The 16,357-nt window shown below is 50.5% G+C and overlaps 1 protein-coding gene across 1 annotated transcript in view; it reads left to right on the top strand.

The window, feature by feature from the left end:
• The window catches only part of LOC121854567, a gene marked incomplete at its 5' end in the record, with an annotated part of 72,346 nt that extends 58,899 nt beyond the window's left edge, over positions 1-13,447 (top strand). The window contains 10 exons of the mRNA XM_042349243.1: positions 1,996-2,076; positions 2,279-3,438; positions 4,229-4,375; positions 4,656-4,725; positions 5,074-5,174; positions 5,524-5,661; positions 5,833-5,962; positions 6,203-6,418; positions 12,738-12,830; positions 13,226-13,447. Of these exons, the coding sequence (XP_042205177.1) occupies positions 1,996-2,076; positions 2,279-3,438; positions 4,229-4,375; positions 4,656-4,725; positions 5,074-5,174; positions 5,524-5,661; positions 5,833-5,962; positions 6,203-6,418; positions 12,738-12,830; positions 13,226-13,303 (2,214 nt within the window). The remainder of the gene's footprint in view (positions 1-1,995; positions 2,077-2,278; positions 3,439-4,228; positions 4,376-4,655; positions 4,726-5,073; positions 5,175-5,523; positions 5,662-5,832; positions 5,963-6,202; positions 6,419-12,737; positions 12,831-13,225) is intronic.
• Positions 13,448-16,357: the final 2,910 nt, after the last annotated feature.

The following is a 16,357-nucleotide window of genomic DNA, read 5'->3' as shown; positions in this document are numbered from 1 at the left end:
TGCCACCTAATGTACAGCCCAGTCAGTGGAATCGTGTATAAAATTCGTTGGTGTTGTCCAAAGAGTTAAAACTAAGAGTGGCTCCAAGTGATGAAGTGAACAGGCATTATTATACTGCATCTTGACTTACCTATCTTCCTAACATGCATGAGAGTCAACCACGGAAGTTCATATTTATACACTAAATTAACCAAACTGATTGGATTTTCCGTTAAATATATCTGGATAATCCATTTTTTACTCGGAGCTTGATTAATACAGTAATTTGGAGAAGGAAACTTTCATTTATCTTTGAGATGTATATTACACATTTATCATAATACTGTATGAATAGTATTCGGGTAATGGTAATGATGGTGATTCGTTTATTTGAGAGGGATGATTTTTATTTCATTTTGGTTACTCGTGTGTAAGTAAAGTGAGATAAAACAGATTAAAGAAAAAAATAAGTAACAGACAGTGGAGAGTAATTAACAGGGAGAATAGATAATACAAAATGTGTCCGAGAGTGAGACAGTGAGAGCGAGACAGTGATACTTCGATGGTTGGGGCTATTAATGATACTCTCTCTCTCTCTCTCAGAGGTAAGCCACTAGGGCGCAAAAGCAAGGTGCAGGTGTTTACATGACACGTTAGTGAGAAAATCAATGAACTGAGGTCAACCATTACACTCTCCCCATGAGCCTGACCACGAGTGCTGACCTCTCCTCCACTCTTGTTTGTGGGGTACTGACCTCTAGTTCACCATTGTTTGTGGGGTGCTGACCTCTTCTTCACCCTTGTTTGTGGGGGTACTAACCTCTCCTTCACCCTTATGTATCCATCACCTCTGTCTACCTCTCTAACCTCCCCTCCCAACTCGCAACATGTACAGCACCTGTAAGCTAATTATCTTTACCTCAGTGCTAAAACAAGTTTCCTCTAAGAGAATCACTCCGGCTCACACGTCTCGCTTTACTATAATAAAAACAAAATATCATGTATCACAACCCAGTGTCTCGCCCAAGCTTACCCCAAAAGCTGGACAACAGTGTTATCTGCTATGGCTAGCTTTAAGTTGGGTAGACTTCATGAAATACTCGTTAGGTGTTCCCAAATACTCATTCATATGAGTTAGTGTATGGCCATGATGTGAGGGGGGCCTCTCAGTATGTTAAAAGGAAAAAGGCTTGGAAATGAGAACAGCTTACCTGCTATACAACAAGTGAATTAATGATACACAACAGTTTCTGGAGACTTGAAGCTCCTGAGCCGTCCCCTGTAACTGGGAATTGATTTAAGACTTACAGGCACCCTGTTTAGAGGAACCACTTAAACTACTCTACTGTACCGGAACTTTATCAATGGGTAGTCGGCTACACTCATTGGTTGGGGAATGTTTCAGGATGGGTTGATACTACCTCGCCTCTCCTTATATTACATGGTTCCTCTCACGCCACAAAGCACGTAGACCAGGTCCTTGGGTGACGTTCACGGGGTCACGTTGTGTGATATGAATCTCGTATAGATCTGAGCTGTGTGGTGTATCACCCACCACCTGTTCCACCCACGGCCAAGCCAGCCACCACCGCCTCGCTCACCACCAACACTGAATCTTACACAAGGATGATCAGGAACTCGTGAACCCGGCGAGAAACGGTGCGCCCACGTGATAATGCTGAGTAGTAGACAGCTGAATGTAAGCACCGTTCCATACTCACAAAATTTCCTAACTTGTAGACGTTTATAGTAAGTTTTCGTTACAGTGGTCAAGGATCTGCCTGGAGGGTGTTGTTGTCTCCAGCAGCCGTGACGTCACAAGAATCCTCTTCCTGATATTTTTTTCCACTCATCGAAAATTGAGTACATACTGTCTGTCTATCTGTCTACTTGTCTATCTGGAACATAACCTTCTGTCTGTTCATCAACCATGATCCATATCAGTCAAATTAAATATAAAAGGTGAACTAAATACCACACTTGCAAAGGTCACAAAGCTTCTATTGTCCGTGTCAGCGGTACAGCGAGTGTATGTGCCGCACACACTCACTATACGGTGTAACTGACGGGTCCCCACCCCTCCTGCCTCGCTCTTCGGTGAGTGCTTCTCTCGCTGGCACTTGTCCGCCTTGATGATACCTGTAGTATATACCATAATACGACAGTGAGAGATTAGCAAACCAATGCCCTTTTTGTGTTTTATTTAACTACGTTTTACGGGGTTTTTTTAAGTGGAAATATTTATCAAATAAATTAAATTCCTTCGAGGGAATTAATACAATTGTGCTATTTCTCACAGAGTCTGGGTGAACTTACCAAGAAAAATATGTGGTGGTGCGTGTTGGTGGTGGTGGTGGTGGTTTTGGAGGGGAGTTCTGGCCAGCACTTGGAGGAACAACATCACCCTGAAGAACACAACTCAAAAGCTTGTCTAGAGTCTTGTTCCTCCCTTCATCTGACACAATCCTTGTCGACGACCTCACGCCTTGAAACTGTGGCCAACTCTCCAAATGTAACAAAACACAGACGTACACGAAGTGTTTACCCCACGTCCGTGTCTCCTCGGGAAGGTAACACCACTTATGAGCAATATGCACACGAAGACAGACCTCATCATGCTGGAGCAGACTTGAAGTTTCCTCAAGAACAACAGTCTGTGAGTGTGGCAACAAGTGTGACGGGTAACACTGAGAGCCAAGAGAACCTGTCGAAACAGATTCTTCTGTCTCTAACGTTAAACATCCCAAGCGACAAAATTCCTGTTATCCTTCACGACTCAGAAGCTCAGAGCGTTAATGTTCTTGATCACTTCCTCAGGGCGAGTCTCGGCCTTTCTGCCGTGATAATCAACATCTCTGGCGGTGTTCTGCCGATCGTTGAGTGGCTGGACGAGTACAATGATGGCTACTTCGTTCATATTATTATTTTTAGTTCTGTGAGCGTTGTGGAATCTTTTGTTGAAGGTCTCCCAGAGTTAGTCTGGACCCCGGATCACCTTCTGTTAATAAACGTCGACGAATCTGTCAACGCTACACACCTGCTGGCTCAGGAAAAGTTCAGTCACAGTCTTTACCTCTCGCTGTTGCAGCCTCACAACAGGATGGGCGCAGGTCACTACCTCATCCTCACTTTGGAAACTTTCCGTCCTCTGAATAAAATAACTTCACACGGCATCTACAGTGTCACCAAACCACGAGCATTTAGTGAGGTCTTCCCTGATCGCTTCCAGAGTTTCTATGGTTACAAAATCCAGTTAGCCAGTTGGCCTGATGACTTTCCTTACTTGATACCCGGACCAACGCTGGAGAAAACCTATGGGATGTGCGTCAACATGCTCAACGAGATCTCAGCAAAATTAAACTTTAGTTACGTGTTTGACAGCGAGGCAGAGGCGTCTTGGGGTGAGCTGGTTAACGGGTCGTGGATTGGTATGGTCGGTCAGGTCTCCAGGAAGGAAAAGTAAGTACAGTATAATTTCGTGCCAGACAAAAAATACCGATTAATTCCCTTCTCTATTCACTTGTCTTACAGGACGTAAATTATATTGTAAGAAAATTTGTCTCAAAGTTTTATAAGATCTATATCATGATGCTCTCGTCTCGGGTGGGAGAGACGAGGATAGTGAAGGTGAGTAACGGGGTATGAGTGACAAGGGTAGTGAGTGACGGGATAGTGAGTGACGGGGTAGTGATTGACAGGGGTAGTGAGTGACGAGGGTGGTGGAGTAACGGGTAAAGAGGACGGGATAGTGAGTGACATGGATAACGTGAGTAACGGTAACGGGGTGAGTGAGTAATGGGAGAGGGAGGGAGAGTGACGGGGTAGTGAGGACGAGGGTAGTGAGTAACGGGGGTAGTGAGGACAGGGACAGAAGTGACAGGCAGGGAGACGAGGGTGGTGCGTAACGGGGTAGTGGGAGACACGGGTAGTAGTAGAGTGACAGGGGTAGTGAGGATGGGGTATGAGTGACGAGGGTAGTGAGTGACGGGGTAGTGAGTGACAGGGGTTGTAAGTGACGGGATAGTGAGTGACAGGGGTAATGAGTGATGGGGTAGTGAGTGACGGGGGTAGTGAGTGACGGGGGTAGTGAGTGACGAGGGTAGTGAGTGACGAGGGTAGTGAGTATTGTAACGGGGGTAGTGAGTGACAGGGGTAGTGAGTAACGGGGGTAGTGAGTGACAGGGGTAGTGAGTGACGAGGGTAGTGAGTGACGAGGGTAGTGAGTGACAAGGGCACTGTGGTGTTACAGAGACATGAGTGTGAACGTCATCGCTGTTGACAAGGACCGCTACACCGCCGTGGACTTAAGTGTGATCTACATGACCGACTCCTTCAGCTTCGTACTCCGTATTCCCACGCCGCCGCCCCGCTGGTGGTCCATCGTCTTTCCTTTCACGTAAGTACCGCCGCGGCAGCCCCTCTAGCAGGCCAAGACAGCTACAATAGGGCCTTCTTCTACCTCCAGCCCCTCTCCTCTTTACACAATATTACAAAAAATATCTAATTACATTGGGATTCCTTTACCAGTTACATAATAATCACTTGATTCTTTTCGCCTTAAGTATACTGTCTTGTACAAACACGACACAGGTAGCACAACTCTCTCTCTCTCTCTCTCTCTCTCTCTCTCTCTCAGCTGTCAGCATAAAAGTCACGTGTACATGTGTCTCTCACAGGTGGCAGACGTGGGTGGCCGTGTTCGCCTTTCTGGTGGTGATATCAGCCCAACTCTCCCTCTTCTACAAGGTCAGCCCAAGACAGTGGCCGGTGAGGATCACTGTATAGTTGACACTCTTGCCTTGATTGACTTAGATGGTGAGAGTGCCTGGTGGGCCAGCATGTTATCACCATTTTTAAGTAGACCTTAGTCATAATTTTGCTACTTTCCTTTCATTAGGTCACTGTGTTTATTGTTACGTAAAGGTGTATCAGAATCACACCGAAGAATAATTATCGACGGAGTCAAGATAACAAACGTATAAAAACCGGCAAATGATCATCCAGGAACGTGTTGAAGATAAATAAGAGAAATAGTCAGAGTTAACCATCAACAGAAACGTTTAAAATTACTTATGGTAATGGGTGGTGTTGCAGGTGAGGGGAGTGGCGAGGAGCAGCAGCGAGGCGGTGTTGGTAATAATGAGGACTCTTCTTCGTCAAGATGTTCCTAATCCTCCCTCACACGTCTCCATCAGGTACTGTTGTCTTGTTCTCTCGTTGGTCAGGTACAAAGCATTTACACCTTACCCTGTGAACAGAACATAACAATAAGAATAATAAATAAAATTCACAGGTTTTTGTCAATATTAATAGTCTTTTTAAAGCAGAGCAGAAATTATTCAGATACAGATATTAGCCTGAGAGAGAGAGAGAGAGAGAGAGAGAGAGAGAGAGAGAGAGAGAGAGAGAGAGAGTGTGTGTGTGTGTGTGTGTGTGTGTGTCCATTACTCTAAGTTTAAGTTCACTACAAGGTCAAGTCAGGATTTTTTTATATATACTCTGCATCATGACGTCAAGGTGTGTGTGTCTGTGTGTCTCCTCCAGGGTGATCCAAGGCGCGTGGATGATTGTGGCCATGATATTGTCCATCTCATACACTGGGAACCTCGTCGCCTATATCACTGTCCCTGAGAAGCCCATCAGACTCACCTCCCTCAAGCAACTGGCCGAGTCCTCCTTAACGTGAGTATGAGAATCGTGAGTCCTTCTTGGATGTGAGTAACAGACCACGTTCATCGCTGAGTGTGTGTGTGTGGTGTGTGTGTGTGTGTGTGTGTGTGTGTGTGTGTGTGCAAACTCCACAACTCAGCCTGACTTCATGACTAACCTGTCTCTTCTCTGCTGGGTCTGGAGGCCGACGATGGTTGACTACGGTAACTTCGTGCCCGGGGCTCTGCGAGCCTCCAAACACCCGACGCTTCACGTCCTCGGCCAGAAGCTGCAGCTTATACCTGACTACGGCTACGACGTGGGCTTCGCACAGGTAAGTTACAAGCAAATAGATAGACTTTATGGGTGATATTTACAGAGCTGAAATTATACAAGAGATCTTCATGCCCGAATAGAATTTATATACTAATCTCCCCAATTTTGTCAGCAGCTGTGTGATGGTGGTCCGGTGTCAGACCTTTTGTCTTAATTAACAGCACTGAAGTCCTCCCGCAGCATCATACATCAACTAGTCGATTGTGACTATCATGCATCTCTCCCTCTCTCTTTCCAGGTCATGGATGGAACTCACGCCTTCCTGGAGGGGACGGAGTTCTTCAACTATATGGTGATTCTCTACCACATGTCCACCACCACCTACTTCCTGCCGGAGGTCATCTACTCTACCAATGTTGCCTGGATATACCCCAAAAAGACCCCCTGGAAACATAAACTAGACCCTTACCTGCAGGCCTTTGTAGAGTCTGGGCTCTGTCTCTACTGGAAGAAGGTAGTCTTCTTTGGTAAAGGAGAAAGGAAAAGTAAAGCAAAGACGTGTTTCGTTGAAGTGCAGTGATGCTTAGTTGATAACACTTAACTGTTAAGGTGTATCAAGTAACACCCCTGACTACAGACAAGCACTCTCCTCTTTACTTCTTACACAGGATATCTGACACGATGATCATTTGTTATTGTTTGTGGGTTTGTGTGTAACGGGTGTAGATTGTTTGTGTGTGTGTGTGTGTGGTGCGTGCGTGTGTGTGGGTGTGTGTGTGTGTGTGTGTGTATGTGTATGTGTGTGTGTGTGTGTGTGTGTGTGTGTGTGTGTGTGTGTGTGCTTGTGTGTGTGTATGTGTATGTGGGCGGGGGGGCTGTGATGGAGGGGTGTTGTGTGTGGGGGCGCATAGGCCCACTGGCATGTGAACACGTCCTGGCGACTACCAACCATTGCCTCGCTACCTTGCAGATTAACCCAACGACTACACCGGCGGCAGGCGAAGGCGATGCCTGATGGACAGGATACTAAGGCAAAACCCAACAAACTGGGCTATCGGCAGTCCATTGCGACTCTCCCTCTGCCCAGTCATTGCAACACTTGCACCACTGAATCAGGAAAAGGGAGACCCAAGATGTGTGGTTGCAGCCTGCGCTCCTGCCTCACCACATAAATCAATTCACGTGAAGCCACCATACAGCTCATCATACCTCGCATCATCATCGAAACCCCTATACCCCCAAAAGTCCTATGGCGACGGACGAGTGGCGACGGGGACAGGCAGAGATGACTGCCCGGAGTCTCTAGTCACAACTCTGCACATGAGCGGCACAGATAATATAGTCGTTTATGCACTGAGATCTAGGCAGCAGTCACACACACTAACACCACCGCCACACACATTGACACCACCGCCACACACACTGACACCACCATCACACACACACACACACACACACACACACACACACACACACACACACACACACACACACACACACACACACTCACCCGAGATCCCTCGTCCGAGCATTGCTGTTCGACACCACAACCGCATCCAGCCCATACGAGCATGAACTGATTGCTATAAGAATAGCACAGCCCCAACCATTGTAAAAATTATCAATAACTTGTAATCAACCAGTGTATTCACTCCCAGTCAATCTTACTTTTTGCACTGTCACTATGTTGAAATGCCCTGTAGTTTGAGCTTCTCCCCACCTAGTTATTATATATCATAATTGTATCACATATGTTACTTACATATTATTTGCAAATCAAGAGACCCATTCCCCAATTATGTAACTGTATATTTTCAGCCTTCCGGCTGCCAAGCTCTTTCAATAAACCGTTAATTATTATTATTATTATTACACACACACACAAACACACACACACTCACACACTGACACCACCGCCACACACACTGACACCACCGCCACACACACCTCCACACCCCACCCTCACCCTCCACATCCCACCCTTGACCTCCACACTCCATCCTCGCCCTCCACATCATACCCTTGCCCTCCATACTCCATCCTCGACCACACCCCACTCACCTCCACATCCATCCCTTGACCTCCCATCCTCACCCTCCACATCCCACCCTTGACCTCCATACTTCATCCCGCCTCCACATCCCACTCCATACTCCATCCTCGACCTCCACACCCCACCTCACCCTCCACATCCATCCCTTGACCTCCATACTTCATCCTCACCCTCCACATCCCACCCTTGACCTCCACCCACTTCACTCACCTCCACATCCCACCCTGCCCTCCACACCTCCACCCTCTCCACATCCCACCCTTGACCTCCACACTCCATCCCTCGCCCTCCACATCCCACCCTTGCCCTCCACACTCCACCCTCGCCCTCCACATCACACCCCCAGGGGCCCTCCCAAGTGCGGCGATGCCCTCGGGGGCTTTCCCAGGGGCGGTGGCGCCTCCAGAGAGCCTCCCAGGGGCGGTGGCGACCTCAGGGACACTCCAAGGGACGTTGGCGCATCCAGGGGCCTTCTCAGATGGCGGTAGCTCCGACAGGGGCCTTAATAGGGGCACCGGCGTCCAGAGGTCCTTCCCAGGGATGGTGTTGCCGCTTCAGGCTTTCCCAGCGGCGGTAGCGCCCTCGGGGTTCTCTCCAGGGCAGGTGGTGCACTCAGGGGCAGTGGCACCCCAATGGCCCTCCCGAATGCGGAGGTTGCCCCCAGGGGACCTCCCAAGGGCCGGTGGCGCACCTAGGGGCCCTCCCAAGAGCGGCGGCGCCGCCAGGGGTTATCACAGTGGCGGCGACCAACCCAGGAGCTCTCCCAGGGACGACGGCGACCCCCATGGGCCCTCCCGGGGGCGGTGGTGCCCCCGGGGGCCTTCCCAGGGACGACGGCGCCCCCTGGAACCGTATAGCTTGGTGGACTAAAATGTAAATCCACCAATAGGAGAACAGAGCAGTCAGTCAGCACAACACCCCAACTTATCATTTCCTGTTGGATATTTATTCTCCTTTTAATTTTTCAGGGTGAGATCATACTGGAAATGCGATGGGGAGTGTACTTATTTAACGTCATATCTCCCAGAGTTGTAAATAGTGCAAAAACTACTGCCTCCAGTGGCCCTCCTTTGGTGCAGGAGCACTCCCAGGTGCCCTCTCAGCGGCGGCGGCACCCCTACGGGGCCCTCCCATAGGCAGCAGCGACATCAGGGGCCCTGCCATGGACCATTGAGCCCCCAGGGGCCATGCAAGGGGCTGTGGAGCCCTTAGTGCCTTTTCAAAGATGGTGGCGCCCTTAGTGCCTTTTCAAAGGTGGTGGCGCCCTCAAGGGCTCTCCCAGGGACCCTTCCAGGGGGTCGTTGCTCCCAGGAGCCCTTCCAAAGGTGGTGGTGCCCCCAGGGGCCTTCCCAGAGACGGTGGCGCTCCCGGAGACCCTACCAGGAGCGGCGGAGCCCCCAAGGACCATCTCTGATGCGGAGGCGCCCCTAGGTATCCCCACAGAGGTGGCGGTGTCGATATGGGGCACTCCCAAGGGCGGCGGCGCCCCCAGGGGTAATTCTTAGGGGTGGCGGCAACCATAGGGGTCCTGCCATGGGCGGTGGAGCCCCCAGGGGCCCTGCAAGGGGCTGTGGCGTTCCGAGGGGCATTTCCAGGGACGATGGCACCCCCAGGGGCCCTGCCAGGGGCGCCCCCTTCCTGGAGCCCTATAGCTTGCTTAGTCGTAGTGTCGTATATATTGCATACATCCAGCAATCCCATACTTACCCGCAATTGGTGGACTAAAATGGAAATCCACCAATAGGAGAACAGAGCAGTCAGTCAGCACAACACCCCAACTTATGATTTCCTGTTGGATATTGATTCTCCCTTTAATTTTTCACGAAAGATCATACTGGAAATGCGATGGGGAGTGTACTTATTTAACGTCATATCTCCCAGAGTTCTAAATAGTGCAAGAAGTACTGCCACCAGTGGCCCTCCTTTGGGGCGGGAGCACTTCCAGGTGCCCTCTCAGTGGCGGCTGCCCCCGGGGCCCATTTAAGGGAGGCGGGGGACCTGTCAGCGGCGGTGGCAACCCCACGGGGCCCTCCCAGAGGCATCGGCGACCTCAGGAGCCCTGCCAGGAACGGTGGAGCCCCCAGGGGCCCTGCCAGGAACGGTGGAGCCCCGACGGGCCCTGCCAGGAATGGTGGAGCCCCCAGGGGCCCTGCAAGGGGCTGTGGCGCCCTTAGTGCCTTTTCAAATGTGTTGGTGCCCTCAAGGGCTCTCCCAGGGTCGGTGGCACCCCCAGCGACCCTTCCAAGGGGGGGGGGGCGTTGCTCCCAGGAGCCCTTCCAAAGATGGTGGTGCCCTCAGGGGCCTTCCCAGGGACGGTGGTGCTCCCGGAGACCCTACCAGGAGCGGCGGAGCCCCCAGGGTCCATCTCAGATGCGGAGGCGCCCCTTGGTGTCCTTACAAAGGTGGCGATGCCCCTATGGGGCCCTCCCAATTGCGGCAGCGCCCCCAGGGGCAATTCCTAGGGGTGGCGGCAACCCCAGGGTTCCTGCCAGGGACAGTGGAGCCTCCAGGGGCCATGCAAGGGGCTGTGGCGTCCTGAGGGGCCTTTCCATGGGCGACGGCACCCCCAGGGGCCCTGCCAGAGGCGCCCCTTCCCTGGAGCCCTATAGCTTGCTTAGTCGTGGTGTCGTACATAGTTCATACGTCCAGCAATCCCTTATTTACCTGTGATTGGTGGACTAAAATGTAAATCCACCAATAGGAGAACAGAACCGCCAGTCAGCACAACACCCCAACTTATGATTTCCTGTTGGATATTTATTCTCCTTTTAATTTTTCACGATGAGATCATACTGGAAATGCAATGGGGAGTGTACTTATTTAACGTCACATCTCCCAGAGTTCTAAATAGTGAAAAACTACTGCCACCAGCGGCGGCTGCACCCGGGGCCCATCCAGGGGGTGGAGGGGGCGGGCGGGGGGCCTGTCTGTGGCGACGGCACCCCTACGGGGCCCTCCCAAAGGCATTGGTGACCTCAGGGGCCCTGCCAGGAACGATGGAGCCAGCAAGGGCCCTGCAAGGGGCTGTGGCGCCCTTAGTGCCTTTTCAAATGTGTTGGCGCCCTCAAGGGCTCTCCCAGGGTCGGCGGCACCCCCAGCAACCTTCCAAGGAGGGGGGGGGACGTTGCTTCCAGGAGCCCTTCCAAAGGTGGTGGTGCCCCCAGGGGTCTTCCCAGAGACTGTGGCGCTCCTGGAGACCCTACCAGGAGCGGCGAAGCCCTCAGGGTCCATCTCAGATGCGGAGACGCCCCTAGGTATCCTCACAGAGGTGGCGGTGCCCCTGTGGGGCCCTTCCACCTGCGGCGACGCCCCCAGGGGCAATTCTTAGAAGTGGCGGCATCCCCAGGGGTCCTGCCAGGGGCGGTGGAGCCCCCAGGGTCTCTGCACGGGGCTGTGAAGGCGTCCCGAGGGGCCTTTCCATGGACGACGGCACCCCAGGGGCCCTGCCAGAGGTGTCCCTTCCCTGGAGCCCTATAGCTTGCTTAGTCGTGGTGTCGTACATATTGCATACGTCCAGCAATTCCTTACTTACCTGTGATTGGTGGACTAAAATGAAAATCCACCAATAGGAAAACAGAGTAGTCAGTCAGCACAACAACCCAACTTATGATTTCCTGTTGGATATTTATTCTCCTTTTAATTTTTCACGATGAGATCATACTGGAAATGCGATGGGGAGTGTACTTGTTCAACGTCATATCTCCCAGAGTTCTAAATAGTGCAAAAACTACTGCCCCCCAGGGAAACTCCCATAGGCGACGGCGCACCCAGGGACCCTACCAGGGTCGTCGGTCCCATGGACCTACCCGGCTTAGGGGCCTCATACCATGGCCAGGGGCCTCAAACCATTGCAAGGGGCCCCATGAGACTACCAGGGGCCCCAGAAACTCTAAGAGGACCGGGGACCCCATGGAATTACCAGGGGCCCACATGGTCCCTACCAGGGCCAGGGATCCCAGGGGCCCAGGGATCCCATGGGACTTCTTAGGGGTACCAGGGGCTTAACAAGGCGCAGGGGCTCCATGGGACTATCAGGGGGCCTCCAGGACCCTACCAGGGCCATCATGGGACTACCAGGCGGCCCTCAAGAGCCCTATCACGGCCAGCGGCTCCATAGGACTATCAAGATGTCACCATGGACCTACTAGGGCCCGGAACCCATAGAATTACCAGAGGCACCTCCGGTCCCTACCGGGGCCAAAGGCTTCATGGGACTACCAGAGGGCCCATAGTACTACCAAGAAGCCCCCATGGGCCCTCCCAGGGCCATGGGCCCGATGGGACTACCAGAGGACCCCCAGGGGTGTATGGGAGGTGTGAGAGGGGGTGTGTGTGTGATAGGGGGTGTGTGTGTGAGAGGGGTGTGTGTGTGAAGGGGGTGTGGGGGGTGTGTGTGAGAGGGGTGTGTGTGAGAAGGGGGTGTGTGTGAAGGGTGTGTGTGTGTGTGTGTGTGAGCTGTGTGTGTGTGAGGATGTGTGAGGTGTGTGTGGGTGGTGGGGAGGGTGTGTGTGTGTGTGTGTGTGTGTGTGTGTGTGTGTGTGTGTGTGTGTGTGTGTGTGAGCTGGGTGTGTGGGTGTGTGAGGATGTGAGGATGTGTGAGGGTGTGTGTGGGGTGTGGGGGTGTGTGTGTGTGTGTGTGTGTGTGTGTGTGTGTGTGTGTGAGATGGGTTGAGTGTGTGTGTGTGTGTGTGTGTGTGTGTGTGTGTGTGTGTGTGTGTGTGTGTAGAAATGTGATTATGTGTTTGTGATGTTTTGTTCATGTAGTTCCTCCTGTGTACAGGTATTGGTGTACGATTTCATGAAGCAGATGGGAGAGAACCTCCACCAGGACACCTCGGTACCTCTACGACCTCTCAGCCTCCAGGACCTGCAGGTTATCCCCCTCATACCTCATTACCTGGCACTTCAATACCTGTTTCTTGACTATATGATATCTCAACATCGGTTTATTAACTACTTGGCACTTCGCTAATAAAGACAACTACCACATACCTAGAAACATTAGGCCCCTCACTATCTTGTTCCCGGGTTTCTCACATCCTATACTGCCAGGTACCTCATCCAATAATTAACGTACTAGCTATACTAACCCAGTACTAGGTGTCTTTCTCCCAGATACCGGTACTCACTTACCTCATCAAGTACAGGATAACATATGTGCCAAGTACCTGTGGTTACGTAAAGGCGAGGAAAAATTTGTTTGAATTTTTGTATGTAATAATGCCTAACTAGTAAATTCACATATGATTTCATCTCTCTCTCTTTCAGGGAACTTTCATCATCTACGGTCTGTTTACATTAGCGTCAATCCTCGTGGGTGTCTTAGAGATGCTGTTTCATCCTTGATTACTGCGACCACCGGTGCCTTTTACTACGGCGTGATGACTAGACTACTGTACCACCACCTCCTCTATAATCAATATATTTACAGTACCAAAATATAAAACCATGTAGTGGTGCATAATAAATTGTGTTGCAAAGTAAAACCTCCTTAAGAAATTTCCTTCTTCTTCTAGTACTGTGAATGTCAGCATCGATAACGTGTGAATCAATGAAAACCACACACACACACACACACACACACACACACACACACACACACACACACACACACACACACACACACACACACACACACACACACACACACACACACACACACACACACACACACACACACACACACACATTCTCTCTTTTCATGTGACCTAAACGAACCTATCCTAACCTGACCCGACCTAACCCAACCCAAATACACTAAAATGAATCAAATTGCATCTATTCGGTGTTAATTGTTTTGGTAAGATGTCAGACACTTCACGAGGTGTTAGGTCAGGTGTCATGAATCAAATAAAAATGTGGTATGGGACTTACAGTATTGTACAGGCTCAGCGTGTATCATAATTAAAAAAATATACAGGTTTTATCATAAGTAAACTCCATTGCTTAAGTTGATTTATTATAGATCTTTAGTTCTTCGTTGGTGAGTTAGTATCGTTCAACTATCCTTCCCGGACGTCAAGTCAATAGTTTGGGTAATTATTTGTCGTAATTATTCAGCACTACTGGATAACATGGTACTCAGAGTCCTTTCCTTCCACTTCCTTCATGTTATCACTGCTAGACTGTTACTTTTCATCATCACTGACTCTTTCCTCTGTCGGCTCTGGGTTATAAAGGTGACAGAGTAATGCTTTTGTGACTTATGGATGCCACACGACAGAGAGAGAGAGAGAGAGAGAGAGAGAGAGAGAGAGAGAGAGAGAGAGAGAGTTATTCCGAATATCTCTTGCCACAGTATACGAGTGCCGTCCAAGTACATCTCTAAATTATTCAGGTGAGAGAGATCAAAGGCTTGGTGCACCTCCTCGATGTTGTCCCCAAAGCGGAATCCCGGAGAGTCTTCCTCCTTTACCTCTCCAGCTTCCTCCGGCCCTCCATGTCATTCAAGGTCTGTAATGAAATACACAGGAAGCTTTAGTGTCACAGGTGCTTTGAATGTCACTCATGGGCCCCTGAGTGAGACACATACAGGGTCATACAATGATATGAATCTGCAACCAACCCGGAAGGCGGCGTGGTAAGCTCGGTCGCTCACCACCCTGTTCTTCCCACGGTGTTTGCCACCGTCACCGCTTAAACTTGCATAGTTTCGTTGATGCAAGTGAAAGCCCCGCTGATCAACCCCACCGGTACAACTGCTACCAAATATTTAATATTTCCAGGCGTCTGAAATGTTACCATCCATCACACACCCGGCGACGCCTCAACACACCTGAGTCATCACCTTCAGGATTGTTCTCTGATGTTTTAGGTTCTCGGGAGGGTGATGAAGTGTTCTTATCCTGACGCTGGTTGAAATTTTGTAACTTTTATATCAAGACAAATTTGTACTCCTATGATTGATAATACTTAACCTCAGGGAATCACCTGCCAACCTCTCAGTAGGTCAACTAGTTTCTCCTGTACATTAACCTCTAATAGTATGTACTATACCAATTAGAAAACTTCAAGTATATTACCACCCCCATCTTGAGAAGTACGGGGGGCTTTAGTGAAGGAGGAAGGGGCATAAGTGAAGGAGGAAGGGGTGTAAATGAGGGAAGAGGGTGCTCAAGTGATAGAAGGAGAACGACCTAGGTGAGGGAGGGTGGAAAGGGGATGGTAAGAGGTAGAACAAGGGGGGATAAATTTAGCTAAGGGGAGAGAGGGCTGTGGGTGGGGGAGAGGCTGTAAGGGCGGGGGAAAGGGCTGGGGTGGGGGAGGCTGTGGGTGGGGAGAGAGCTATGGGTGGGGTAAAGGGCTGTGGTGGGGAAAGAGAGCTGGTGGGTGGGGTAAAGGGCTGTGGGTGGGGGAGGGCTGTGGGTGGGGAAAGGGCTGTGGGTGGTAAAGGGCTGTGGGTGGGAGAGGGGCTGTGGGTGGGGGGAAAGGGCTTTGGGTGGGGGAGGAGGGCTGTGGTGGGGGAAAGGGCTGTGGGTGGGGTAAAGGGCTGTGGGTGGATAGAGAGGGCTGTGGGTGGGGGAAAGGGCTGTGGGTGGAGAGAGAGAGCTGTGGGTGGGGTAAAGGGCTGTGGGTGGGGGAAAGGGCTGTGGGTGAGGGAGAGGGCTGTGGGTGGGGGAGAGGACTGTGGGTGGGGGAGAGGACTGTGGGTGGGGGAGAGGTCTGTGGGTGGGGGAGAGGACTGTGGGGGGAAAGTTTTGAGATAATTGATAAGTGACCTTGAAAAACCACAGGAGGCAAGTAATTAGCGTAAGAAAAGTACTGTAATTAAAATTATTGACATGTCATTTGGTCAAGTAATTTATACAGTTATCCAATTGTTGACAACAGATCCTTAATCATCCTGTTCGGCAGTACATATAAATTAGGTTGGGTTAGGTTAGGTTAGGATAGGTTAGGTAAGATTCAGGGTGTTTACTCAACAGGTGAAATAAACTGGGGGTTTTCATCTTCATGTAACTCTAAGATACTAAATCTTGACTATCATCACCATAGTCGAGGACCCACAGCCAAGTAGCCAGATAATAGATGACACAACCCTGAGCAACGCTCTTGTGCATTATGCAAAAGACCCGACAGCCGCACCCTTGTCCACTACCTCCTAAGATGTCCCCACACACAACGCTTCCGTGACGCCTGCTGGACCACCACTCCACGACCCCCTGACGGAGGCACGATGATCCTCCCCATACTGGCCAGATATTATGTAAATAATATTGATGATGTGCTAAAGGAATATCCTTCCTTCCTTAGGCCTTAGTAAGCACCTTTAAAATGTTTATATATAATTGTGTCACTTGCCAGATGCTTCTGGTGTTATTGTACAGGGGTCTCTAGTGACAACACTAGGATCCCGCTTCCTCTATCGAGATAAAATATTGAAATTGAAATTGAATTGAT

This window comes from Homarus americanus, unplaced genomic scaffold (genome assembly GCF_018991925.1).
Source record: "Homarus americanus isolate GMGI-L3 unplaced genomic scaffold, GMGI_Hamer_2.0 scaffold49860, whole genome shotgun sequence".
Lineage (NCBI taxonomy): Eukaryota > Metazoa > Arthropoda > Malacostraca > Decapoda > Nephropidae > Homarus > Homarus americanus.
Note: the sequence above shows the minus strand (reverse complement) of the source record. Positions and strands in the feature narration are given on the sequence as shown.